Genomic DNA, 26,583 nt, shown 5'->3' with positions numbered 1-26,583 from the left:
CCAGTCGGTGAGGCAGCCCAGAGGCGAAGTTGGCTCTCCAAGCCAGGTCCAGGAATGCCGCGCAGGAGCCCCTTCACCGCAGGTGAGTTGGGGGGCGCCAACAAGATCCTCTCGGGAAGAGGCAGGAGCAAAGCAACCGGGCACACTCTTGTGGGAGAACTTCCTGACAGGAAGAACTGTCCCGCAGTTGCCCTCCATCGTGGTAGAGTCCCTTTCTTGGAAGGTTTTTAAGCACAGGCTGAATGGCCATCTCTTGGGAGTGTTTGATAGTATTTTCCTGAATTGGATGAGATGGCCCATTGGTCTCTTCCAGCTCTATGATTCTATGTTATACCTCCCAGAGTTTGGAATATTGTGTCCAATTTTTTTTTGTCGTGTCAGGAGCGACTTCAGAAACTGCAAGTCGCTTCTGGTGTGAGACTATAAATCCCTCTCCTCTTCTCACACCAGAAGAGAGATATTGACAAGCTGGAATGTGTCCAGAGGAGGGCGACTAAAATGATTAAAGGTCTGGAGAACAAGCCCTATGAGGAGTGGCTTAAAGAGCTTAGCGTGTTTACCCTGAAGAAGAGAACGCTGAGAGGAGACATGATGGCCATATATAAATATGTGAGAGGAAGTCATAGGGAGCAAACTTGTTTTCTGCTGCCCTGGAGACTAGGATGTGGAAAAAGGGCTTCAAAGTTCAAGAAAGGAGATTCCATCTGAACATTTGGAAGGACTTCCTGACTGTGAGAGCCGTTCAGCAGTGGAACTCTCTGCCCTGGAGCATGGTGGAGACTCCTTCTTTGGAAGCTTTTAAACAGGCTGGATGGCCATCTGTCAGGGGTGCTTTGAATACAATATTCCTGCTTCTTGGCAGGGGGTTGGACTGGATGGCCCATGAGGTCTCTTCCAACTATGATTCTATATAAACACTGTTGTTATGTCCCTTCAAGTCCTTTCTAATGCCTGTTGATTGTGAAACAAACCTATCATAGGCTTTTCTTGGCAGGATTTGTTCAGAGGAGGTTGTCATGGCCTTCCTCTGAGGCTGAGAGGTTGTGACTTGCAAGATCACTGAGTGTTTTCCATGGAGATTCAAACTGTGGCCTCCAAGTCCTAGTTCAACACCAAAACTCCTATACCATCCTGGCGCCCTGATATCAACACTGGCACTTCTTTAAAATGACTGTTCCTGCGACACATTCTGAATGTGAACATTATTTATTTACTTACTTACTTACTGTATTTATATACTGCCTTTCTCAGCCAATCGGCGACTCAAGGCAGTTTCCAACAAATCAATATACATAAAACATAATATAGATTTTAAAACATTAGATGGTACAAAACATCACAAAAGCAGTAAAAACAACATCATTAGCGTCTCATTATCAACCATTGTCCAGTTCCATCGTCAAGTCATTCGATTTCCTATATATTAGCTACTCTGCATTTGTAAACGCGTGCTCGAACAGCCACGTTTTAACTTTACTTCAAAACGTTAAGAGGGAGGGAGCAGATCTAATCTCCCTAGGGAGGGCGTTGCAAAGCCGAGGGGCCACCACTGAGAAGGTCCTGTCTCTTGTTCCCACCAAACATACTTGTGATGAAGACAGGACCGAAAGCAGGGCCTCCCCAGATGATCTTAAAGTCCTCAATGATTCGTAAGGGGAGATACGTTCGGACAGGTAAGTTGGGCCAGAACTGTTTAGGGCTTTATAGGCCAAAGCCAGCACTTTGAATTGGGCCCGGTAGCAAACTGGCAGCCAGTGGAGGTGGCGCAACAAGAGGGTTGTATGCTCCCTGAACGCCACTCTTGTTAACAACCTGGCTGCCGTTTGTTGGACTAATTGAAGCTTCCGGACCGTCTTCAAAAGCAACCCCACATAGAGAGCGTTGCAGTAGTCTATATGGGATGTAACCAGAGCTTGGACTACCGTGGCCAAGTTGGACTTCCCAAGGTACGAGCACAGTGTAGCAGTCCAAAAAAAAAACTCTGTGACATTAGATCAGCATTTCTCAGTCTGGGGGTCGGGACCCCAGTGGGAGTTGTAAGGGGGTGTCAGAGGGGTCGCCAAAGACCATCAGAAAACACAGTATTTTCTGTTGGTCCTGGGGATTCTATGTGGGAAGTTTGGCTCAATTCTATTGCTGGCAGGGTTCAGAATGCTCTTTGATTATAGGTGAACTATAAATCCCAGCAGCTACAACTCCCAAACATCAAGGTCTATTTTCCCCAAACTCCACCAGTGTTCACATTTGGGCATATTGAATATCCGTGCCAAGTTTGGTCCAGATCCATCATTGTTTGAATCCACAGTGCTCTCTGGATGTAGGTGAACTACAGCTCCAAAACTCAAGGTCAATGCCTATCAAACCCTTCCAGTATTTTCTGTTGGTCATGGGAGTTCGGTGTGCCAAGTTTGGTTCAATTCCATCATTGGTAGAGTTCAGAATGCTCTTTGATTATAGGTGAACTATAAATCCCAGCAATTACAACTCCCAAACGTCAAGGTCTATTTTCCCCCAAACTCCACTAGTGTTCACATTTGGGCATATTATGTATTTGTGCCAAGTTTTGTCCAGATCCATCATTGTTTGAGTCCACAGTGCTCTCTGGATGTAGGTGAACTACAACTCCAAAACTCAAGGTCAATGCCCACCAAACCCTTCCAGTATTTTCTGTTGGTCATGGGATTTATGTGTGCCAAGTTTGGTTCTATTCCATCGTTGGTGGAGTTCAGAATGCACTTTGATTGCAGGTGAACTATAAATCCCAGCAACTACAATTCCCAAATGAGAAAACCAATCCCCCCCTCAACCCCACCAGTATTCAAATTTAGGCGTATCAGGTGTTTGTGCCAAATTTGGTCCAGTGAATAAAAATACACCCTGCACATCAGATATCCACATTATGATTCATAACAGTAGCAAAAGTACAGCTATGAAGTAGCAATGAAAATAATGTTGTGGTTGGGGGTCACCACAACATCAGGAACTGTATTAAGGGGCTGCAGCATTAGAAAGGTTGAGAAACACTGAGTTAGATGAAAGCATGATGTTGATCAGCTGGGACAGAATAAGATGTGGCAGTTGCTCTACAGGTAGTGGATTTGTCATCTTCTGTTTGCAGTCTAGATATCCTATCTATTTTTAGAGGTTAAGTATATGCTAAGCTTCTTGGCCGTGAAGAACACTTTGCTTCTCTTGAAACCTGCTGCGAGTGGAGTTCAGAAAAGAAGCAAAAATATTATACTGGAACTCCTTTTAGGCTTTAAACCTATTTCCAATCCAACTAGAATCAGGCCAGGATTTTTAGTATGTCTGACTTAACATTCATCAGTTGTTTTAATAGGTCTACATTAGAAAGATGATTTAGGACATATTTAAAAGGAAGTGCTTTTCTTATACTTTTAACTTTAGTATTCAATAGACAATATGTCTTAATATTGATCTGATGAAATTTTCTTGAAAGTCCTGGTAGTGCTTGCTGTGACAAATAGGAATGAAGAGCGAAAACGCTTCTATGTTTGACTAGTGCAGGATTTGGGGAGGAGACAGAGATGCACTGGACTTTCTCCTGGCCCTGAACAGATTTTAGGCTTGCATTGTAAATCCAGTTTCAGTGGGAGAGTGAAGAGCATTTTAAAATCTGCTCCACTGGAATAAATGAAATTACAAGAGGGTCAACTTTAGCTAAGCATGTTCCTTATATTGGTGAGCAAACAGTAAACACGAATGTTTATGTTTCCTTTAGCATTTTAAAAGGCAAACTGCTGGATAACTGGCAAAATGTGCATTTGAATGTACATCTTTTACGCTATGTCCAAGAAGAGTCGCACAAAGGGAGAGAAGACTGACATGGAGATTGAAGCTATCCAGGCCGCTTATGAAGAATTGAAAATTAAACTGAGCAACACCCAGATTGAATATCAGCAGGAGAAACGCAAGGTATGTAAGGCAAAACAGAGGGGTATTGTATGTCGGCCTGTTCAGCCTGTGATTGTGTCTGATGCTCATGATGATGTTTATGTTGGGAATAATGTTCATGTTGATGTGCATACAAAGGCGGCCCTAAGTAATTTTCAATGGTAAGCAAACAGTATTTTGCCACCCCCCCCCCTCCCCCAACCAATCACTGATATATATTTTCTATTTGTCATGGGAGTTCTGTGTGCCATATTTGATTCAATTCCATCATTGGTGGAGTTCATAATGCTCTTTGATTGTAGGTGAACTATACATCCCAGTAACTACAACTCGCATATGTCAAGGTCTATTTTCCCCCAAGAGCGCCTCAAGAGCGCCCCTGGGCAAAATCAACTATACTGCAAATGCTTACTTCGCGTAATGGGTTGAGCCGCCTCTGTGTACATAACGGGAATGGGAATGATGTTTCTGATGATGGGCTTTAGGATGCGGGTTTGCCCCAGGCTGGAGTTAAGTTCAGAAGAGAGATCTGAGCAAAGTCACATTCCTGGGAAAGACCTTTCACTGCTTTTCTCAGAGCAGCAGCCTGAAAATGATGATGAGATAGCTTTGTCAGGTGGAGAAGGAGATGATAGTGAAGTTTTAGTAAACAGGGGAAGAACTTTCTGAATCTAGTTGTTGCCAAGTCAAACTTTTTGCCTGAGAGGTCCTGCTGTTTTGTTCCATGTTTTCAAGTGCCTTGCTTCATGGATTTCTATGTACTAATGGACCTGGTTTCCTTTTAAAGTTTATGGATTATTTTGGATTTTTACTGTTTTCCTGTTATTTACTGCTTTGGCTACATATATTCTACAATAAACTGCTTGCTGATTTTACCAAGCTGGTGTGGTGTTTCAAGTCAGAGGAGTACGACAAGGGAGCTGAGTGGAAAGATGACTTAATAGCAATATGATTGAGCTTCAGTAGAAACTTTCAAATATGTATACGGTACTTCAATTCCATAGCCAATTGTCATTCTAGACTACAAAAACGAATTTTGCCATATCTTTGGCTATGTTTTCTGTAAAGAAAATAAAGAACTGGTGTTTATAAAATTAAACTGACCTTAAATTTACATGAATGGAGAGATAATATAAAATTGCTTGTGTGCACATTCAGATATCTGCACCAATGTATATGAGATTCAGTGTATCTCAGAGTAAAAGTAAACTTCCCCTGGATGTTCCCCATCCATCGTTTGGATCTCCAAAATACAAAAGAAGGTGTCAGGATGCCAGGGGAGAATTTATTGGGACCGACAGCTCTGTGTTTGGACTCGCTGTCAGGTCCCACAATTCTTTGCGGGCCCTACTTTCGCCTCTTCCTCTATCACAGGCAAGACTTGTGGGAGCGAGGGAGAAAGCCTTCTCCGCTGTGGCTCCCCGACTTTGGAACTCACTACCCGGTGACATTAGGCAAGCCCCCATCTTAGTTGATTTCAAGAAAAACCTGAAAACTTGGCTGTTCCGATGTGCCTTCGGAGAGTAACCATTTATCCTATTTCTGTCTGCTCCATCTAAAATGTTGCCTCTATGATGCACTTTTCCCCATCCTAAACTGAAAGCCTACCTCACTGTTTATCCTATTTGGGCTCCCCTCAATTACATATTTTCTTGTCCTATTTCATCCAGGGTTTTATCATTTTACCTCGTCCATTCGGCTCATCCATTCTGTTCGATTTTATAGTGTGTTAACTTGCTTTATTTTATTTTGCTGCTGTACGTATTTTATTTTGATGTAATTTTGTTTTCTGCATCTTGTATTTTATTTTGCTGTATTGTACTTTTGGGCTTGGCCTTTCGTTAGCTGCCCCAAGTCCCCTTCGGGGAGATGGTGGCGGGGTATAAATAAAGATTATTATTATTATTATTATTATTATTATTATTATTATTTGCTTCACTTATGTCTCCTGGATTATGATGCTGTCTGAAAGTGCCCTTAGATTCGGGTCCAACTCTCAGTGAGGAATATACTTTGTTTAGAGCTAGTGGGCTTTGCCTCGGCAGATGTAGGCATCGGCTACAAAATACTTTCCATGGGATCCTGACTTCAAAGAGCTCTTCAAGCAAAGTACCCAGAAAAAGCTGTAACAGTTTTGGATATTTTTATTAATCCATTTTGTCCTTGTGTTCCAGTTGAGTAAACTGAGAGAGAAGTTGCAGGAAGTAAAACAAGAGCGAGAACAAGATCAGCACAAACACAAAGCCTACATATCTGAACTGAAGGCGAAACTCCATGAAGAGAAGGTGAAAGAACTCCAAGCTCTCAGGGAAGTACTAATTAGGCAGCACGAACAAGAGATGGCTCGCATGGTGAAAATAAAAGACAGTGAAATACAACGATTGCAGTCCACCGTGAATATGTTGCGAGATGGAGCAGCTGACAAAGTAAAAACTGCCTTGTTAAATGAAGCCAGGGAAGAAGCCCGGAAACTGTTTGATAACGAATGTATAAAGATGCAGCAAGAGATACTAGAACTCAAATCAGGTAAAAAACAGGTGGAGGAAGCCTTGAGTAATATCATGCAGGCAGATAAAATGAAGGCGGCTGACCTGCGCATGGCCTACCAATCACATCAAGATGAGATTAATAGGATAAAGCGGGAATGTGAAAGGGACATCCGCAAGCTGGTAGGTTTATTGCCTAATAGACTTTTTGTAGCTGTAGCATATGATGGCCCATTTTTTAAACTGATTTTAATACTGTCATGTAAAAGTATCTCTTCCAGACAGTGCCAAAATCCACGTTTTAGAACTGAGTCAAAAAATCCTGGGATCTGCAGGTCCGCACACAGACTTGTCGGTCCCGAGAAATGCCCCCCACCATCCTCATAGCCTTCTTTTGATGTGGATCAAGATGGAGGGCGAATGGTATGCACTGGGCCATATTTGCACACATTCAAATATCTTAATATAAACACAAGCAGATTTGCATGTGTACATATGAGGTCCAGTGTATAACAGAAGGAATTTAAAAAAAAGACTTCAGTCAGGACTCTCTTCTTCAAATTGTTAATTCAACCTTAATTTAAGGTTATTTAGTTTCAGAGAATTCTAAGGCATGACCTTGTTAGAAGTCATAACCTTTTGAAAGATGGTGCCATTACCTTTTTGGAAAATGGCATTCATGCAAGGCAATTAGGTTTCTCAGCTGTTAAACTGATGTACCTAGATATGTCTTTGAACTGTTAGGGACAAAGATATGCCAATGCATTAATCGTGTGTGTGTGTGTGTGTGTATATATATATATATATATATATATATATATATATATAGCGCAGAGTTTCAGAAGTGTTATTTTTCAGTTGCCCAAAGAACATATACTGTCACTTAAAATACATTTGCCTTTAAGTCATACTCTCAGGAGACAAAATAAGTAGTCTTCTTTAAAAGTTGGTTTACTCACAAACTTCATATATTCAGCATACAGGTATTTTGCATATCAATCCAGTTACAAATAGATTTGAATTAATTTCTCTGTGAGGGTAACACAGAGCATCTTTCTTATAATCAACAGTCCATAATCTAAAGCAGGGGTCCTCAAATTTTTTAAACAGAGGGCCAGGTCACAGTCCCTCAACTGTTGGAGGGCCGGATTATAATTTGAAAAAACATGAATAAATTCTTATGTACACTGCACATATCATGTTTGTAGTGCAAAAAACACTTAAAAACAATACAATAATTAAAATGAAGAACAATTTTAACAAATATAAACTTATTAGTATTTCAATGGGAAGTGTGGATCTGCTTTTGGCTGATGAGATAGGATTGTTGTTGTGTGCGTTCAAGTCACTGACCCTGAGTGAGGGCTGGGTAAATGACTTTGGAGGGCTGTATCCGGCCCCTGGGCCTTAGTTTGAGGACCCCTGATCTAAAGCATCTCTCTGTTCTGAGAGCCTAATAGAGTCTCTGTGTAGTCTGAAAGTCCAATGGAGTGTGAGATCTAAAATGGAGTCTGAGCCTCGAACAAGCCCTGAACAAGCCCAGATCTGATTGTGGGCGGAGCCTGCAGCCCCGCCCACAACAAAGGGTTAAGGGAAACTGCAAACCAATATGCACATATACAATACAGTAAGTAATCTGAATTATATACATAACAAATAACTAGTGGAGGCTTGAAGAAGGTTGCTATTTCCAACAGTTATTTACAGAATACTGAATTACCTTGGTCTGGAATATTCAAAATAGTCAAATTAAATTTTGAATAAGTAATCTGAAAATCCTGTATCAGTTGTTTAGCTACTTACCTTCTGGCAGAATTATTGCCTAATCAACAGATTGCCATCTCTAAATAATTTAATATCAGGAAATTTCAGAACTACAGATGTTTTGAAAATGAATGCTGATCAGATTATGAAGTGCTTTTCATAGCATCAAAATATGTATCTTCTGAGGCTGTGTGTATCTGTTTACAGTGGATCTGTATTGTCCATTTACAACTTTATGGGAAGGAATTAAGAGTTCTCAAAGATATCCATTTCAATATCAAAGAAAGTTAAGGGGATAATCTAAACCAAAACTATAACTTGAATTGTGTTCTACTAGGGGGAGGAAGGAAGAAATAAGGCCTCATTTTGTTTGAAGAGTTTGAGTGAGTTAATGTTTTGTATGTTGCTGTTGGTTTTCTAACTTTTTTAAAGATGGATGAAATAAAGAGCAAAGACAGAGTGATTCTGGCTTTGGAAAAGGATCTGGGTGCCCAAGCAGGCCATACGAGAAAGCTGCTGCTCCAAAAAGAAGCGCTGGATGAGCAGCTTCTTCAAGCCAAAGAAGCAGAACGATACCATAGCAGCCCAAAGAAAGAACTTCCTCCTGGAGCAGGAGACATCAATGAACTGGTAGGAGGTCCAGTAAAAGAACCATTTCTTTAAAACATATATGTAGTTCTTTAGTTCACAGGTGAGGAATCTCTACCGCAGACCAACTTCCACGCTAGATTAGCTCATCTGATCCACAATGTCTTGGAACATGGCCATCTTCCCTTTCCAAGGCTTCACAAGAGAACACATTATCTGTAGCCTTGAGAACATTGTTCTTATTGCTCTTGACACAAGAAATTATCTTAGAACTCAATCAGCATCTAGAAACTCTGTGGGTAAATCGAAGAAGAATTGAAGCCATCCCAATAGAGTCATCAATGGGAGAAGCTCCAGCCACCTTTCAGTCTGATGTTGTTGAAAAATACTGTTGTTGCTTTGTAGCTTCAATTCGTTTCCAAGCTATGGAGGCCGTAAGGCTTGGGCTGGGTGGCCCTTACGGTGTCTCCCAACTCTGATTCTATGATTCATGGGATTTTGTGGCAAGATTTATTTGGGGGAGGTCTGCCTTTGCCTTTTTCTGAGACTGAGAGAATGTGACTTCCCGAAGTTCCGCCAGTGGTCTCCATGGTCTAATGCTCAAAACACCACAGCGGACTGGATCTCTGAACAGCAACCCTTTAAATGTGGGGTGACTCTAGGGAGGAGCGGAGTATATACTGTAGTTATCAAAAAAATTTCCCCTCCCATTCTTATTTTATTTAGTGACTATTTTAGCAAATGATAACTAATTACCTCTTTAGGGCTGGGACCAGGTATACATACATTAAAAGTGGAGCTTTGCATTGATCCTTAAGGATATTCTTTCCTAGTAACATTACCTTTTCTGAGGTTTTTATAGATACTTTCACTAGGGATGGACTATAGCATGCCCTATGAGGAGCTGCTTAAAGAGATGTTTACCCTGCAGAAGAGAAGGATGAGAGGAGGCATGATTGCCATGTTTAACTGTTTGAAATGATGTCATAAGGAAGAGGGAGCAGGCTTGTTTTCTGTTTGCCCTACAGACTTGGAGGAATGGATTCAAATGACAGGGAAGGAGATTCCACCTGAACATTAGGAAGAACTCCCTGACTGTCAGATCTGTTCAACAGTGGAACTTTCTGCCTCAGAGTCTGGTGGAAGCTCCTTCCTCTGAGGCTTTTAATTAGAGGCTGAATGGCCATCTGTCACAACTGCTTTGACTGTGCTTTTTCTACATGGCAGGAGTTAGACTAGATGGCCCATATGGTCTCTTCCACCTCTGATTCTGTGATTCTTATTGGCTTCTCACTCTTCCATCTTAAGTAAATTATATTATTTCTTTTTTTAAAAAAGTCAGAATCGACGATTTTTGTTAGTTCTTATAAAAAGTAACCTTGATGTAGGATTGAGGCTTGAGAGTTCAGGATCACCTTGACGTTTCTGTGTCAAAACACAAGAACCCTGGTGAAGTTATTACACGTGGTGCACTAAGTGCCAACCACAATTACTCACAGTGTATCATTTACATGCATGTGCACACACACAGGACCTAAATGAAATGGGGGATTATTTCTTCTTATCTAGTTATGGAGATAAGGAATAAGGAATGCTCAATTTGGCCTACTTACAAGGGAAGGAGGGAGGAAGCTAGCTAACTAAGGGCCCTTCCACACAGCCCTATATTCCAGAATATCAGGCAAAAAATCCCACAATATCTGCTTTGAACTGGGCTATCTGAGTCCACACTCAAATAATGTGGGATTTTCTGCCTTGATATCCTGGGATATAGGGCTGTGTGGAAGGACTCTAAGGTCCCTTTTACAATGCCACATAAAATATGCTTTTAATTTAATTTAATTTATTTACAGTATTTATATTCTGCCCTTTTCACCCCACAGGGGACTCAGGGTGGATTACAATGTACATATACATGGCAAACATTCAATGCCATAGACACACAACATATATAGACAGACACTCAGAGGCTATTTAACATTCCAGCTTCTGGCCACCAGGGGAGCTGTCACTTCACTGTCTGTTTGTGACACTGATGAAGTACTTTCCTCATTCTTTGCATACTTCCTGGATATTTTTATGGCCTCGTAAATCAATTAAATTAGCTTTCCAACGTAAGTGGTACCTAAATGTCCTACTTGACAGATGCAACTGTCTTTCAGTCTGCAAAGGTCAACAACAAGCTACACAATTTTGGTCGGGAGCTCACTTCGACCTGGGCTGGCTTTGAACTTACGACCTGTTGGTCAGTAGTGATCTTAATGCAGCTGACTCCCAGCCAGCTGTTCCACAGTCCCGGTGCGGACTCATGTTCTAATCTAGTTCAAAGAGGATAATGTCTGTTTTGATGATCTGGCGTATATGGAGGGCTTAATCCATACAGGCACTATATCCCGCCTTGAAGCTGGCTCAAGGTATGAACTGGGTTATCTGAGTCCACACTGCCATATATTCCCGTTCAAAACAAAAAATGTGGGATTTTATTCAGCTGCCTGGAAGGGGCCTACATTATATGGCAGTGTAGAAGGGGCATAAATGAAGCACCCACAAAATGTGGTTGAGCACATAGGGATTTCAACACTGATACAAATTGCAAGCATATATAGTTGTAATATGTTTTCCAGACTTGATGTAGATTATATTGCATCTATTTCACATATTGGCCAATTTTATCTACATTGATTCATTCTATGTGATGAATGCTTACAGTTTTATGTTTTAATATACATTTTATATTTTAAAGGAACAGCATGTAGATGAGAGAGACCTACGAAGATTTCAACTAAAAATTGCAGAACTGAATGCTGTAATACAGAAACTAGAAGACCGAAATACACTTTTAGTGGATGAAAGGAACAAATTGGTAAAGTAACTAACAACACTGTGCTAAAAGACACAGGGAAAACACACAAACAAACACATGAACCTTTATCAGCCTGCTCCATTTTCCATAAATAATGAGGTGCTGGAGAAAATGCAGATAAATCTACCTCTGCAGGAGGTAAACCTGAATATTTATATGAAGAATCCCCTTTAACTAGAAAGGTTCAGATCCCTTATCATATGAGTAAGACTAAGCACATGAGTTGTCGAATGCTTTCATGGCTGGAATCACTGGGTTGCTGTGAGTTTTCCTTGGTTTTTTTTTTTTTGTTGTGTCAGGAGCGACCTGAGAAACTGCAAGTCGCTTCTGGTGTGAGAGAATTGGCCGTCTGCAAGGACGTTGCCCAGGGGATGCCTGGATGATTTATGATGTTTTATCATCCTTGTGGGAGGCTACTCTCATGTCCCCGCATGAGGAGGTGGAGCTGATAGAGGGAGCTCATCTGCTTCTCCTTGCATTTGAACTTGCGACCTGTTAGTCTTCAGTCCTGCCGGCACAGGGGTTTAACTCACTGCGCCACCGGTGGCTCCGTTTTCCTTGCTGTATGGCCGTGTTCCAGAAGCATTCTCTCCTGACATTTCACCCACATCTGTGGCATGCATCCTCGGAGGTTTTGTGTGGTCTGTTGGAAGCTAGGCAAGTGAGGTTTATATATCTGTGGAATGTCCAGGGTCTGCTTGAGGCAAGTGTGAATGTTGTAGTTGACCACTTTTATTAGTATTGAATGGCCTTGCAGCTTCAAAGCCTGGCTGATTACTGCCCGGGGAATCCTTTTTTGGGACGTGTAAGATGGCCCTGATTGTTTCTTCTCTGGTGTTCCCCTGTTTTTTGAGTGTTGCTCTTTATTTACTGTCCTGATTTTAGAGTTTTTTAAAATACGGGTAGCCAAATTTTGTTTATTTTCATGTTCTCTCCTTTCTGTTGAAATTGTTCACATTCTTGTGGATTTGAATGGCTTCACTGTGTAGTCTGACAAGATGGTTGTTCACCTTGGCTTTCACAGATTCTTTTTGCACAGTCTGCCATGGCTTTAATTGTGCTATTACTACTACTACTACACCACAAATGCTCTGAGGTTTTTTTCAAGTGCTTGAGGAATAGATTGTTGCAATAAGAAGAGGCGCTATGTTGGCATTCTCTAGCTCAAACTGACAAACTTGCAAAGTTTGTACTTTATAGAAGTTTATTCAAATAATATAAACAAAATTATTCTTTTTAGGAAAAGCATAACATTAGTATCTGAGGAATAGAGCATATAAGAAACTGTTAACGTGTTATGGTGAAGACCGAATAGATTCGTTAGTGTTTTCTCCCATCTCTTAAGAATGGAGGTAACCAGGTTTAGGATTACGAATGTAAAAAAACAACACAGGATTAGAATATGCTAAATTAAGGAAATGGAAAAAGTGCTTAACTGGTAGCAATAATATCAGTTTACAACGATATAATGAAGGATTAACTTATATTCACACTAGTTAATTTTCTACTTTATCTTCAGTTGAAACAATGTCGGGAAGCAGAAATACAGTTTAAGCCTCTTGTCGAAAAAAACAAAAGGGTAAATAAAAAGAATGAACACATGCTGCAAAATATACAAAGAATGGAAGAAAAAATTATCAAGCTATCCAGAGAAAATATGGAAATAGTAAGTCGACATTCTCTTTTCATTATGAATTGTAATCAGTGTGCTTGTTTCTTTGGCTAATTATAATACATTTTTAAATCACATTTGACTGAAAACATTGGAAATCTCCATCTCTGTAATGCGTTAATTAATTTAGCAGACCCGTGTTCTTATCGCTCCTAATTATCATTGCTTTACCACATTACAGACCTGTGTACCAAGAGTTCATTGTATGTACTTCAAGCAACAATCTCAACAAAAGCAATAAAGAGGATTTGCACAATTACACCAGGCACTCGCACAGCCTCTAGTTGCCATATTACAATCTTAGGCTCCTTCTCCACTGCCATATAAAATCCAGACTGCTTTAAACTTCTTTATCTGGCAGTGTAGACTCATATACCATAATCCAGTTCAAAGCAGACAATGTGGATCATCTGCTTCGATAGCAGTATAGAAGAGGTCTCTGTCTCCAGAGAGGTAAAAAAACAAGCTTGTCCCCTCCTCAATGTGACATCATTCCAAACATGGCTGTCATGTTCACATATGCAACATAGTTTTGTAGAACCAAAATTTGAGGTATTTTTGAACCTGAAAAGAAAGCCATCAAGCAAAGTCAGCATGTGTTGCATGTTGTTGCTAACAGATTCATGTAAATATATAAAACAGACACTAGGTGGCATTCAGAAACCTTGTATTGTTGCCAAATATTTCAGGAGACTCTCCACAATCTTATCTCAGATATGCAATAGCCACCTCTTCCCCTCAGGTTAGGGCTTTCTTGCAGGCAGGGCAGCTCACCAAGGAGGAGGAGGAGGAGGAGGCTGCACAGGAGAGAGAGGCACCATTTGTATGCGCATATTCATTGACACGCAGTTAGCACCTTTTTCATGCCCTTGGTGCTAACCCTAATTTTGTGGTTTATGATATCAATCCAATTTCCTCAGAAATTTAGCTGTGGCTGACAACATTTAGCCGATGGGATCCCATGGCTCTCTTTAGGGTGATGTCCCTAAAAGGACATTTTTGGAAAATCAGTAACAGAGAGACATAGGCCCCTTCTGCACTGCCATATAATTCAGATCATTAAAGCAGATAATCCACATTATTTGCTTTGAACTGGATTACATGAGTCTACGGGAGCATCCAGGCAGCCTATTTATTGTGGTAACTCCCTCAATAAAGAAGGGGATGTCTAGATGACATCCTGGACAATACCGAATTCGCTACAAACCAGGAAAAGCCTGGTTTGTAGCTAATTAATTAGATAGTGGATTTATTCCATGCCAGACACCATTCCCACAGTTTGACGGACTAAATTAGTACGGAAAACTGTGGGAATACCCACCGCCCGCCCCCAAAGCCCCCAAATCCCTTTGAAAAGTGAAGAAAACTTACCCAGACTCCGGTACACTGTTGCAGCCACTCTCCCAGTGTGTAGAAATGACGCACCAGGAGAGTGGGTGGGGAGAGAAGTGATTCCACCCCCATCCCCCCACTCTCCTGGTGCATTATTTCTATGCGCCAGGAGAATAGCTGCAACAGTGTACTGGAGGCCAGGTAAGTTTTCTTTACTTTTCAAATGAGTTTGGGGGCTTTGGGGGAGGGTCCCCAGATGTTCTGCTGGGCTAGTCCCAGAAAGCGTGCACTTTCTGGAGTGGGTGCAGACAGCCCCCCAGAAACATCCGCGTTTTTAAAACATGAATTATCCTGGGATAAAGGGCCGTCTGGAACCGCCCTATACTGCCATATAATCCAGTTCAAAGTAGATAATCTGGATTTTATATAGAAGTGTAGGAGGGGCTTTATTTATTTATTATTTATTTATTTATTACTTGCACTTATTAACCGCCGCTCTCAGCCCTAGGGCGACTCGTGGCGGTGTACAACAACATAGAGAAGACAGTTACAATGAATCAAGACAGTAAACAACATTCTACTACTACATAACATCTACTTATACTAAAAATCCGCTTCGTCATATCATGGGGGCATAATCAGTCTCATAGTCGCAGTCCATTCCGGTCGTCATTTCCAATAACATAGCACTCAGTTGAAGGCCATCTCGAAAAGCCATGTTTTCAGGCCCTTGCGAAAGGCCATAAGGGAAGACGCCTGTCTAACTTCAGCAGGGAGGGAGTTCCAAAGCCGGGGGGCCACCACCGAGAAGGCCCGCTCTCTCGTCCCCGCCAGACGTGCCTGTGAGGCAGGCGGGACCAAGAGAAGGGCCTCCCCAGATGATCTCAAGGTCCTCGTGGGCTCGTAGGCCGAGATGCGGTCTGCAAGGTATTTTGGGCCGGAACCGTTTAGGGCTTTGTAGGATAACACCAGCACCTTAAATTGGGCCCAGTAGCAATTGGGCCCGGTAGTATTTGAAAGGAATGTATGCATGAGGTAAGAGCAACATCACCAGGAATCATTAACAATAATTTCCTAATTTTACTTCATTGAGATCAAAGTGGTATAGATCAGGCTTTCTTCGACTTGTGAACCCTTTTGGTCCAAGATATGACCCCAGGTGTATAAATAAGTAAAATAAGTATACAAATCACTTTTTGTATTATCGAATGGTTAAATCCATGGATATGAAGGACCCATTGTGCTACAGCAATAAGAATTAGGACATGCCTAATTTCCAAGTGGAGCAGAACAAACAACTCGGCATCTATATACTTGCCCTCAATGCCCTGCCTTATGCACAGAGGATGAATTTTTTAAAGCTATAGACAATGCAGTCACTATTGCCCATTTTTGGTCAAAAATATTTACTTGCTTGTGTCTCCTCTATTTTATCAGTTTTATATTTATTTATTTATGCAGTGCTTTTGACATGAAATAAATAAATAAAAATAAAACTTCCGAGTACATACAAATCAAAATCTGAAGTAAAGTACAGTGGCCCTCAGTATCTGCTGGGATTTAGTTCCTGGACCTAAAGCAGATCCCACATTCTATGGATTCTCAAATCCTATGATATACAAGGAGGTAGTAAAATTATGTTCCTTATATAAAATTGCAAAGCCAAGGTTTGATATAGATATGCGAGTTGCAGATGATTGAATTTGTGGATGCAGAAGGACCATCCTATTGCAAGCCAAACTCTGTAGGAAGAATAAGATGGAAAGACTTCCTTCAAGCAAGGAGGTACAGTTGGGGGAAAGGAAGGACAGAAAATGCCTGGAGAGGCTAACAGGGTTGTTGTTGTTGTTGTTGTTTTGTAATTCATTTTACAATTTAGAGAAAGTCATGCTGTTTGTATCAATATTCCTATTGTCTGACACAGTCTTTTTATAAGTGTAATGTCTGACTATTCTAATTAAATATATTATTTATAGAAAGAAAAGCTGTCTGTTCAGCCAACTTTGAGGAGACATACTTCATTGAATGACCTCAGCAGAAGACGTGAAGAAAAGGAGATTGAATATCTTAAACTGCAAATCATCCAACAGCAGCATCGTGTTGATGATCTCACAGCGGTAATAAACACCAGTATTTATCAAACTCAGCCTTCACCTTAATGTCTTACTCCTTTAATAGATATTTGTAAAGGAATATTACCATTTGATCTGAATGTAAAACAACTTGCATTCTGTGGCCCTTTCTAGACTGCCATATAAAATCCAGATTATCTGCTTTGAACGGGGTTATGTGGCAGTGTAGTCTCATATAATCCAGTTCAAAGTAGATAATGTGGATTATCTGATTTGATAATCTGGATTTCTTTGACAATATAGAAGGGACCTTAGATGTAGTGTGTTCCCTCCTCCCACATATACAGAAAGCCATTTTCCAATAGTAATAAGGAAAGGTTTCCTTAGTCTGCCTACAGAGTGCATTGGGCTTTAGGTGTACACAATGATGATTTTGTGGATTCTTTGTTATTTATTTTATCTTGTAGAATCCCTCTGTGAATGTAAGCAGATTCACTCTTGGGCAAAATAATTTGTGTATACACACACACATATCACTATAGGTTAATATAACATTAGTATTATTATTATTATTATTGCTATAGGACCAGGAAGAATTGCTACATTCTAAGAAACAGAGAAGAAAAGATCTGAAATCCACAAAGGCAAGTAACTTTTATCTCTATTTTGATAGATTCCCCCCAAACTTTCTATACTAAAAGTTGCCATTTATTCAATACTAGTCTGACATAGGCAGGAACCATAAATATGTTATTAGGAAATAATAAAAGATTTCCTGCCCCCAGATTGTGGGAAAGGAAGTAAGCCCTTTCTCTAACGCCCCTGTCCGCATAGCTGAATAAAATCCCATGTTATCTCATTTGAACTGGAATATATGGCAGTGTGGACTCAGATAATCCAGTTGAAAGCAGATATTGTGGGTTTTTCTGCCTTGATATTCTGGGTTATAGGGCTGTGTGGAGAGGCCCTGAGGCTGGATCTACACTACCATATAATCCAGATTATCAAAGCAGATTATCCAGATTATCTGCTTTGAACTGAGTCTACATATAATCCAGTTCAAAGCAGATAATCTTGATTTTATATGAAAGTGTAGAAGGGGCCTCTGGCTCATTCCTTGTTCAAATTCCTTTAGCGAAGAGTTTAGTTTGGGACTTCTCCTGCTATCCCTGTTTAGTTAATGAAGTGCAGATAATTATTTTAGATCCTAACTCAATAAGAACCTTTCTTAAAGATATAAAGGGATGGTTTCCGAAGAACATATCTTCCATTATTTGGTGCCTTTTGAACATAATTGTGGACTCTTTCTGAATATATTAATTATAGATTGCAAATGCTTATAAAAGAGTTGCTGCTGCTTGGATGGCAAATATAAACTAGGGCATATTAATTATTGATATTATTCCTTTTTCACGAAATAAGAAAAGGACAAAGGATGACACAGAAAAATACCAAAGATACAGTATTAACAGTTCATAGGTGCAAGGTATTCTATTCCGTTTCTGACCTACAGCCTTGTGGATGAGATGTAATTCTCAATAACAGAAAAAAGGAAGGAAGGGAAGGGAAGCAAAGGGAAAAAAGAGATGGGCCTTATCCATTGCTTTTTATTTATTTGGCAACTGTTAAAAGATCGATAGGGATAGTTTAGTTAGTCTCGTACAGCAAAAACAGCAGTATCTTATTTTTTAAAGGTTAGCCGATTTTATTTTGGCATATGCTTACATAGGCCAAAGAATTCTTCGAATGAAAGCATAAATGAGGAGACAATACTTTACTAGCATGGATAGCATGATTTTAATATGGAATGTAATGTTTTTAAATGTTTAATATGTATTAATTTTTATTTATTTATTATTATTTATTTACAGCATTTGTAGCCTGCCTTTCTCAGCTTTACGGTGACTCAAGGCAGGTTACAGAAATTGGCAGAATTCAATGCCATACATTCATAAAGTACAGTTAAAAACATTTAACCTAATATTATAAAAACCATAAAACCCATTAAAACATATCATCGCCAGTATCGTCTTGTTAAAAACATTGTCCAACAGCATTGTCTAGTCATTCCGTATTCATTTTTCGTATTTCATAATTATTTATTCCGCTGCATTTCCAAACACTTGTTCACTCTCTTTCTGAGGGTCAGAAGGGAGGGAGCCAATCTAATAATTCTTTATTGCATATGCGTAGACTCCAGTAGTCACACGAGTTGACTCCAATCTGCAACCGGTTTCGACTCACAAGAGCCTTCATCAGCTGGTTGGGTTCATTTATCGAAAAAGGCTCAAAAAAAGCTCAACTTTTGAGGTAAGTAATTCACAAACAATGTTCTTGAGAGGTGGATCTTGTGAGTCGAAACCGGTTGCAGGTTGGAGTCAACTCGTGTGACTACTGGAGTCTACTCATATGCAATAAAGAATAGGACATTTATTATCATTCAAAGACTATTACTCACACAAAGGTTTTGTTTCATACTTCAAGAGAAGAACCAGTTGTTTCTGCTTAATGTGAATGTGGCAGCTCTGTGTTTTGTTGATATGTGTATTTGTAATGTATATATTGAGTTAATTTTGATACTTTCACGTTACCACAATGAGTGGATTTTGGTCTCCACAGTTTTAGGGGAACCCATTTTTCTTTTCAGTATTACTCATGGTCATTAAAGGGTCATTACCCCCTAATTCCTCAATTAAGGGAAAGCAGTTGAGGTGCACAGAGGAATATGGAGGTGTAGGTGTATGCATGTATATGGAAGGGGCTCTTCGGGATCTTTATGTAACAATGACTTTTGCTGTTGTTGCAGAATCATGTTGCAGAGACATATTTTGGATTTGAAGAAGAATCAGCTGATTCCGAAACATCATCAGTGACTTCCTTTAGCACAGATAAAACGGACAGGACTCATACTACAGCAAAAGACTTGGAACATGTAGGTATTTGTGCACGTAGTATGGCATAAAGTGTTTTTCATTAACTTGCCTTTAACACTTCCTACTGGGTTGTTGTGTGTTTTCTGGGCTGTATGGCCATGATCCAGAAGCATTATCTCCCGAAGTTTTGCCTGCATCTATGGCAGGTAGCCTCAGAGGTTGGGAGGTCTGTGGGAAACGTCAGGAGAGAATGCTTCTGGAACATGGCTGTACAGCTCGAAAAACCTACAACAACTTCGACAATATATTAATACTTCCTACTCTTTACAAACATATTTCCCACTTAAGGCACTTTATATTTCAAATATTTACTCCCAAATAGTAATAACTAAGTGGAATGCCTGGCATTAAGATAAGGTTTACTGGCATGACATGCATGGCCACTACTGCCACCACCAACACCCTTTTGTGTCTTGTGCAGAACTACCCTCTATTCCCTGCCAGAATTGAAGCATTTGACATCAATGTAATTGTCATGGCTCAATGCTGTGGAATTATGGGAAATGTAATTTTACAAGGCCTTTAGCTGCATTTGCTAGAGTGTTGGGGGTCTCACTAAATTGCAACAGCCATGATTCCATAACACTGAGCCATTGTAGGTAAAATGGTGTCAAACTGCATTCATTCTTCAGTGTACATACATCCTAAGAAGACATACGTCCAAATCCCCTTGAAGTCAGCTGGGTTTCCTTGAGCCAATCAGTATTTTGAAAGGCTGATGTGAACAGAGAGGAAGAACTGTATATGTTCTTGTTGCGCTGAAGTCAGCTAGGGCTAGTTCAACCCCAGTGCACTCTTGCAAATAGGAAACACACTGGAAAGTGAGCTCCTTTGAAGAAGTGTGGGATTTAAGTGCAATAAACTTAATAATACCTATTTATTCACAGCAAAACCATAGCCCCTATAACAATGAGTTTTCTAAAAAAAAAAATAACAGGCTTCATAGCTGTAGCTATCATCCAAAATATTCATTTTTCTTTTCTCTAATGTGTAATATTGCACTTTAAAAGTTCGAAAACATGCAAAAGTGAGTAGATCAATAAGATAATAGCTCTCCTTGCAGTCATGCTGGCCACATGACCTTGGAGGTGTCTACGGACAACGGCTCAGAAATGGAGATGAGTACCAACCCCCAGAGTCAGACACAACTGGACTTAATGTCAAGGGAAAACCTTTACCTTAATACTTTAAAAAATATCTATTACTGCACTTGCAAGCTGCTTCTGGTGTGGGAGAATTGGCCATCTGCAGAGCCGTTGCCCGGGGGGGATGCCCAGATGTGTTGCTATCCTGTGGAAGGCTTCTCTCATGTCCCCACATGGGAAGCTGTGGCTGACAGATGGGAGCTCACCCTGCCTCATGGATTCGAACCGCAAACCTTCAGATCAGCAGTTCAGCTGGCACAAGGATTTAACCTATTGTGCCACCATGGCTCCTTGCAGTTTATCAAGTCGCTTCTGACATGATAAATTAAATTGAAACAGTTGCTAATTTTAGTTTATCAGCAATCATAAATACTTTTAAATGCCTTGCCACGCAAGGACTTTATATAGAAAAAGCACTCTGTTCACTAAATACTGATTATTAAGGAGAATTCCCTGCACTGTTAGATTTTGTTTTATAATTGCTTTTTTACATAAGTCTTATGTAAATGGAAATTAGTAGTAATAATAATCATCTATGGACAATGTTTGCACCATTAGAAAAAAACATTTTTTAAAACGATTTATTTAAAGAATACACCTGAAGAAGCTGACTTGCGGTTCTGTCAACTAACAAGAGAATATCAAGCTTTGCAAAGAGCGCATGCATTGCTCCAGGAGCAGGTTGGGGGAACCCTGGATGCAGAAAGAGACACTAGGGTAATTTTCTTTTATGTGGCTTTGCAAAGAGTACAGCTTCTATAGCTTAATTCGGCATATATTGAATTGTGAGATATCCCAGTGATGGGGCCATACAAGTGTTCACCTATCTAACCACTAGCCTGCTTGAGTCCTTGCTACCTGATTTTAACTTCCTTTATTTTTCTTCTTTAACGTCCCTTTTGTATATTAGTGGGGTTTGTATATCACTATTTTGATGGAATTCCACTTCCATGCATGGAATCTCGTAGCATGGCCACTCTGGGTTTTGAAACAGATTCCAGAACGTACCTCTGGAATATTGCAGATGAAGTAATTGTAATTCTAGAAATGTAGCATTTGTATATGGTGCTTATTGTTGCTTTTCAGCTGAAGTGAAAATACTCAAAGCAGCAAGCAGCAAATATGTTTTTTAAAAATATCAAATTTGAACATATCTTTAAAATTATTTCAATGCAAGGAAAATACTCCTCTTAATCTTCCCGTGGTTCTTGTAAGTCTGTATACTTACACTATGTAACAAAATTTGAAAAAAAATGTTCCTGCTTTGAAAGTGTTATTTCCTGTTTAATTCTGTGATGCTTACTTTGAAAGTAGTTATTATACTGCAGAAATTTCGGTTTTCTGGCTGCCACAAGCTATGTTGAACTGGATTGTTGTAGGTTTTTTGGGCTGTATGGCCATGTTCTAGAAGCATGCTGAAATATTTACTCCCAGATAGTAATAACTAAATAACCCAATGATTCTGGCCAGGAAAGCCTTTGACAATATATGTTCCTGCTTCTTGGCAGGGGCTTGGACTGGATGGCCCATGAGGTCTCTTCCAATTCTGATTCTTTGATTCTATGTTGAATTGGTTGAGACTTTATCAGATATTCATTGAAAAATATGGCAAAATGTGCTGCAGGATGTCCCGCAAAAACAAAGTTTTGCCAAATCCACTCTATTTAATAGATGGCATGAGGGTTGAATGAAATGTAATGCCTCCACCTTCGTAACTCCTCAACAGATGGCAGTACTGGTATGCAGCAGGTACTGGTTTGTTCAGTAGTCCCTCCTCTACAGTTCCATTTTGGCAGGAAGCCATAGCATTGAACAGTTGTGTTGTTAAAGTGCAAGGTATGGAACCCTGCACAGATGGTCGATCAATGTGACTTAAGCAATGTGCAGTCATTGAATTCTTGACAGCAAAAGATGTCCCCCAAAGGAGATTCATCAGAGAATGCAAGCTGTTATGGTGATTGTGTTGATGTGACTACTGTGCGTCCTTGGATGAGTAAGTTTAAAGATGTTGAGGTGACACCTGCTGTTGAGGTGACACCTTCTGCTGTCAAGAATTCAATAACTGAACGTTGCATTGACCAACCATCTGCGCAGAGTTCCATAATCCACACTTTAACAACACAACCGTTGAATGCTAAGGCTTCCCGCCAAAATGGAACTGTAGAGGAGAGTCTACTGAACAAGCCAGTACCTGCCGCATATCAGTACTGCCATCTGTTGAGGAGTTACCACGATGGAGGCATTACTTTTTATTCAACTCTCGTAGGTTTCTTTTTACCCTTTCCACATTTGTGGTAACCGTTAGCTAGCTAAACTGGAGTATTGAGTAGAGGATTTTTGCATTTTCCGACAGTGACTTAAGCACAAAAAAGAACATCTATAGCTAAATTTTAAATTACCATTTTAACAGTATTTTTTTCAACTACAAAATTTTGATTGTCATGATAATGATAAAAAAGTAGTCATATAAAACTCTAATAGTTTTTTTAAAAAACTCTCCATTTAGACGCATGAAATCCTGGAAGGAGATCTTCTCAAATGTCAAGCAAAAATTGAAGACTTGGAGAAGGTTCTTACTGAGAAAGGACAAGTAAAATGGTTTCTTCATGGTTTCTGCCAGTTCGTTCTTTCTTCTGCCTGCACAGCTGCCCTCATCATCATCATTGCTGCCTGGTACCTTTCTGTGACTGATGGCGTGCACTAGCTGCTCTTCTACTACTGGAAAATGCTTGTTTGAAACCAGTTAAGAAAAAAAATACATCAAGGGCTGGTCCTGGTCTAACGTACTGGATGCTGGGCCCACATGGAGTCTGCACAGGAATTTTCTCAGCTGTTTCAGAGGTGGGAGGGAAGAAGTGCCCTTAGGGACTGCCAACATGGACAAAAAAATTGTATCCACTTATTATTGGCCGTTATTGTGACACATGACATATGTGATAATTCACATCGCAAGCTGTTCTTTAGCCCACAGCCCACTTTAAAAAGAATTGCCCTTTGTCCCTCACTTTGGCTAAAGACCTGAATGAGTTTTGGGAGTTTTTTGTTTTGTTATTTTGGTGTGGTCATTATAGATGGTTGCTTATTAAAACTGGGGGAGGAGTGGCCTGATCAGGCTGTTAAGATGTGACACGGTCCAGCAGGATGCGCGATTGTTCCTGCCATTGCAAATAAGGTGCAGACTCCTAGACTGCAATCCTGAGAATGTACCTATTTCTATTTAATTTTATTTATTTATTTATTCTGTCAGGAGCAAACCAAACAGTTGTATTCCATTTTTAAACAAACAACCAAACAAAACACAAAGTTTGCAAGCTTGGTAGTTGATTAAATGTCCTTTGACCAGTAGCTGGCCACTAGGAGTGCCTCTGGTGTTGCTGCAAGAAGGTCCTCCATTGTGCATGTGGCAGGGCTCAGGTTGCATTGCAGCAGGTGGTCTGTAGTTTGCTCTTCTCCACACTCGCATATCGCGGATTCCACTTTGTAGCCCCATTAAGGAATAGTTAAGAAAAGGTTGGCTCTGCATCTCGTGGTGCCAGAGCGCAGTCTGTTCAGCACCTTCCAAGTCGCCCAGTTTTTTGTGTGCCCAGGAGGGAGTGTCTCATTTGGTATCAGCCATTGATTGAGGTTCTGGGTTTGATCCTGCCACTTTTGGACTCTTGCTTGCTGAGGTGTTCCAACGAGTGTCTCCGTAGATCTTAGAAAACTATTTCTTGATTTAAGTCGTTGATGTGCTGGCTGATACCCAAACAGAGGGTGAGCTGGAGATGTCACTGCCTTGGTCCATTCACTATTGGCTGCTACTTCCTGGCGGATGTCAGGTGGTGCAATACAGATGAAACAGTGTAATTTCTCCAGTGGTGTAGGGCGCAGACACCCTGTGATAATGCGCAATGTCTCATTAAGAGCCATGTTTACTGTTTTAGCATGGTGAGATGTGTTCCACACTGGGCATGCATATGCAGCAGCAGAGTAGCATAGCGCAAGGGCAGATGTCTTCACTGTGTCTGGTTGTGATCCCAGGTTGTGCCAGTCAGCTTTTGTATGATATTGTTTCTAATGCCCACTTTTTGCTTGATATTCAGGCGGTGTTTCTTGTAGGTCAGAGCACGGTCCAGGTATTTGGGTGTGCTGCAATGCTCCAGGGGAATTCCAGTGGGATTCCAGTGGGATTCTATTTAACTGATTTCTATTTATTTCCCAAGTTTGTTTGTTTGTTGTGTTTTTTGGTGATACTTGAGTATTTTGTTTCTTGGCAAAAGGTTACGTCTTTCTGTTAAAAAAATTGTTAAGTATCTAGAGATCTAGTTCAGCCAGACACTATGGACAAATTATACTTTTGAGAAATATTAATGGTGGCTACTTTATTTTTCACACTCACACATACACTAACACAAAAGCGCTACACACCGCTTAAGTGCAGTTTTGGTTCTGGTTGACCCAGTTAAGACATAGGTTATCATTTTTGTGGAATTCCTTTGTAATGTGATTCTGCTAATTGTTTACACATTCAAATCTTAGGCTGAAAATGAATATCCATGTACCTTTTATAAAATCTAAATGTAATATGAAAGAATGCAAAATATCTCAATTGAAACTTAGTATTGTAGCATTGTGTACATTGAAGATATAGTCCTCTGTCCATTTTAAACACTACCAGATGTTCCATGTTGTGTACTGTTTTATTCTGTATTACCTTCGTTACTTGGGTTTGGATGGGAATATTTTAATAAATCAAATGCAGAAATAATCCTTAGAATGTGCTCTTTAGCTACCACTATTCACTTTTCCACATAATCACCAGACATTTGGATACATTTCTGCCAACGATGAACAAGTTGTCTGAAGCCGTCACAGAAGAAGTCGACACTCTGTTTCTGCAACCTATTGTGCACAGATCTTCCGATAACCAAGCAAAGCAATAATGTGACCTCTTTAATCCACATCATGACTCAGTTTAAATGGCTGCGTAGAACCACCCCGTGACAGGCTACATGAGCTGATGATTTGACATTGCATAAAGCAACTTAGTATCGTGATGTTACAAAGATCTAATACATGTTGAGTATCCCTATTCCAAATGTTTGGGGCTAAAACTGTTTTGTAATTCATATTTTTGAGGATTTTTTAGTACAAGTACTGTACTGGAAACAGAGAGGCATGGAAGGGGCAGATTTGCATCAAACACATTGTTTGGATTACTGCCATTTCACAGATCCTCAGGCACCTTCTACACTGCCATGTAGAATCCAGATTATCTGCTTTGACCTGGATTATATGACAGTGTAAGGTAAAGGTTTCCCTTTGACATTAAATCCTACCTTATACCCTGGATCCCCTTCCTGATATCCTACACTGCCCTATCTCCCAGTGTTTTTAAAATTTTTAATCCTTGAATCTGGCCCTGCCCACTGTGATCATTGTTAGTGTTGAATGTTTTGATTTTATACTGTTGTGTTGCTTATTTACATTGGTTCTGCATTTTATGTTATTTTATTTCTTGATTTTTGTTGTGTTTTTGTGTTATATTGTGTTTACTGTATTGATGGGTGTGGCCTCAAGTAAGCCGCTCTGAGTCCCCTTGGGGAGATGGTGGCGGGGTACAAATAAAGTTTATTATTTTACTAGCCGTCCCCTGCAACACGTTGTTGTGGCCCACATGTGGGTTCTGTGTGGGAGGTCTGGCCCAATTCTATCGTTGGTGGGGTTCAAAATGCTTTGTGACTGTAGGTGGACTATAAATCCCAGCAACTACAACTCCCAGATGTCAAGATTCGATTTCCTCCAAACTCCACCAGTGTTCACATTTGGGCATA

General features: G+C 40.3%; 1 protein-coding gene across 3 annotated transcripts; it reads left to right on the top strand.

Annotated features, from left to right (window-relative positions):
- On the top strand, window positions 1–26,155 carry LOC132776411 (janus kinase and microtubule-interacting protein 1). Of its 3 annotated transcripts, none has more exons than XM_067468947.1 (11): window positions 1–82; window positions 3,743–3,936; window positions 6,090–6,584; window positions 8,598–8,795; window positions 11,497–11,616; window positions 13,136–13,282; window positions 16,597–16,737; window positions 17,277–17,336; window positions 19,499–19,624; window positions 21,362–21,487; window positions 23,277–26,155. In XM_067468947.1, the coding sequence occupies exons 2-11, from the start codon at window positions 3,790–3,792 to the stop codon at window positions 23,472–23,474; spliced, it is 1,758 nt and encodes a 585-aa protein (XP_067325048.1). In that variant the 5' UTR covers window positions 1–82; window positions 3,743–3,789; the 3' UTR covers window positions 23,475–26,155. The 3 variants fall into 3 exon arrangements, with proteins under 3 accessions (XP_067325048.1, XP_060634027.2, XP_060634028.2); XM_060778044.2 differs by lacking the exon at window positions 1–82 and adding an exon at window positions 3,178–3,303; XM_060778045.2 differs by lacking the exons at window positions 1–82; window positions 21,362–21,487 and adding an exon at window positions 3,178–3,303 and having other exon boundaries at window positions 23,277–26,154.
- Window positions 26,156–26,583: the final 428 nt, after the last annotated feature.

The sequence above is a fragment of the Anolis sagrei genome, chromosome 5, assembly GCF_037176765.1.
Source record: "Anolis sagrei isolate rAnoSag1 chromosome 5, rAnoSag1.mat, whole genome shotgun sequence".
Lineage (NCBI taxonomy): Eukaryota > Metazoa > Chordata > Lepidosauria > Squamata > Dactyloidae > Anolis > Anolis sagrei.
Note: the sequence above shows the minus strand (reverse complement) of the source record. Positions and strands in the feature narration are given on the sequence as shown.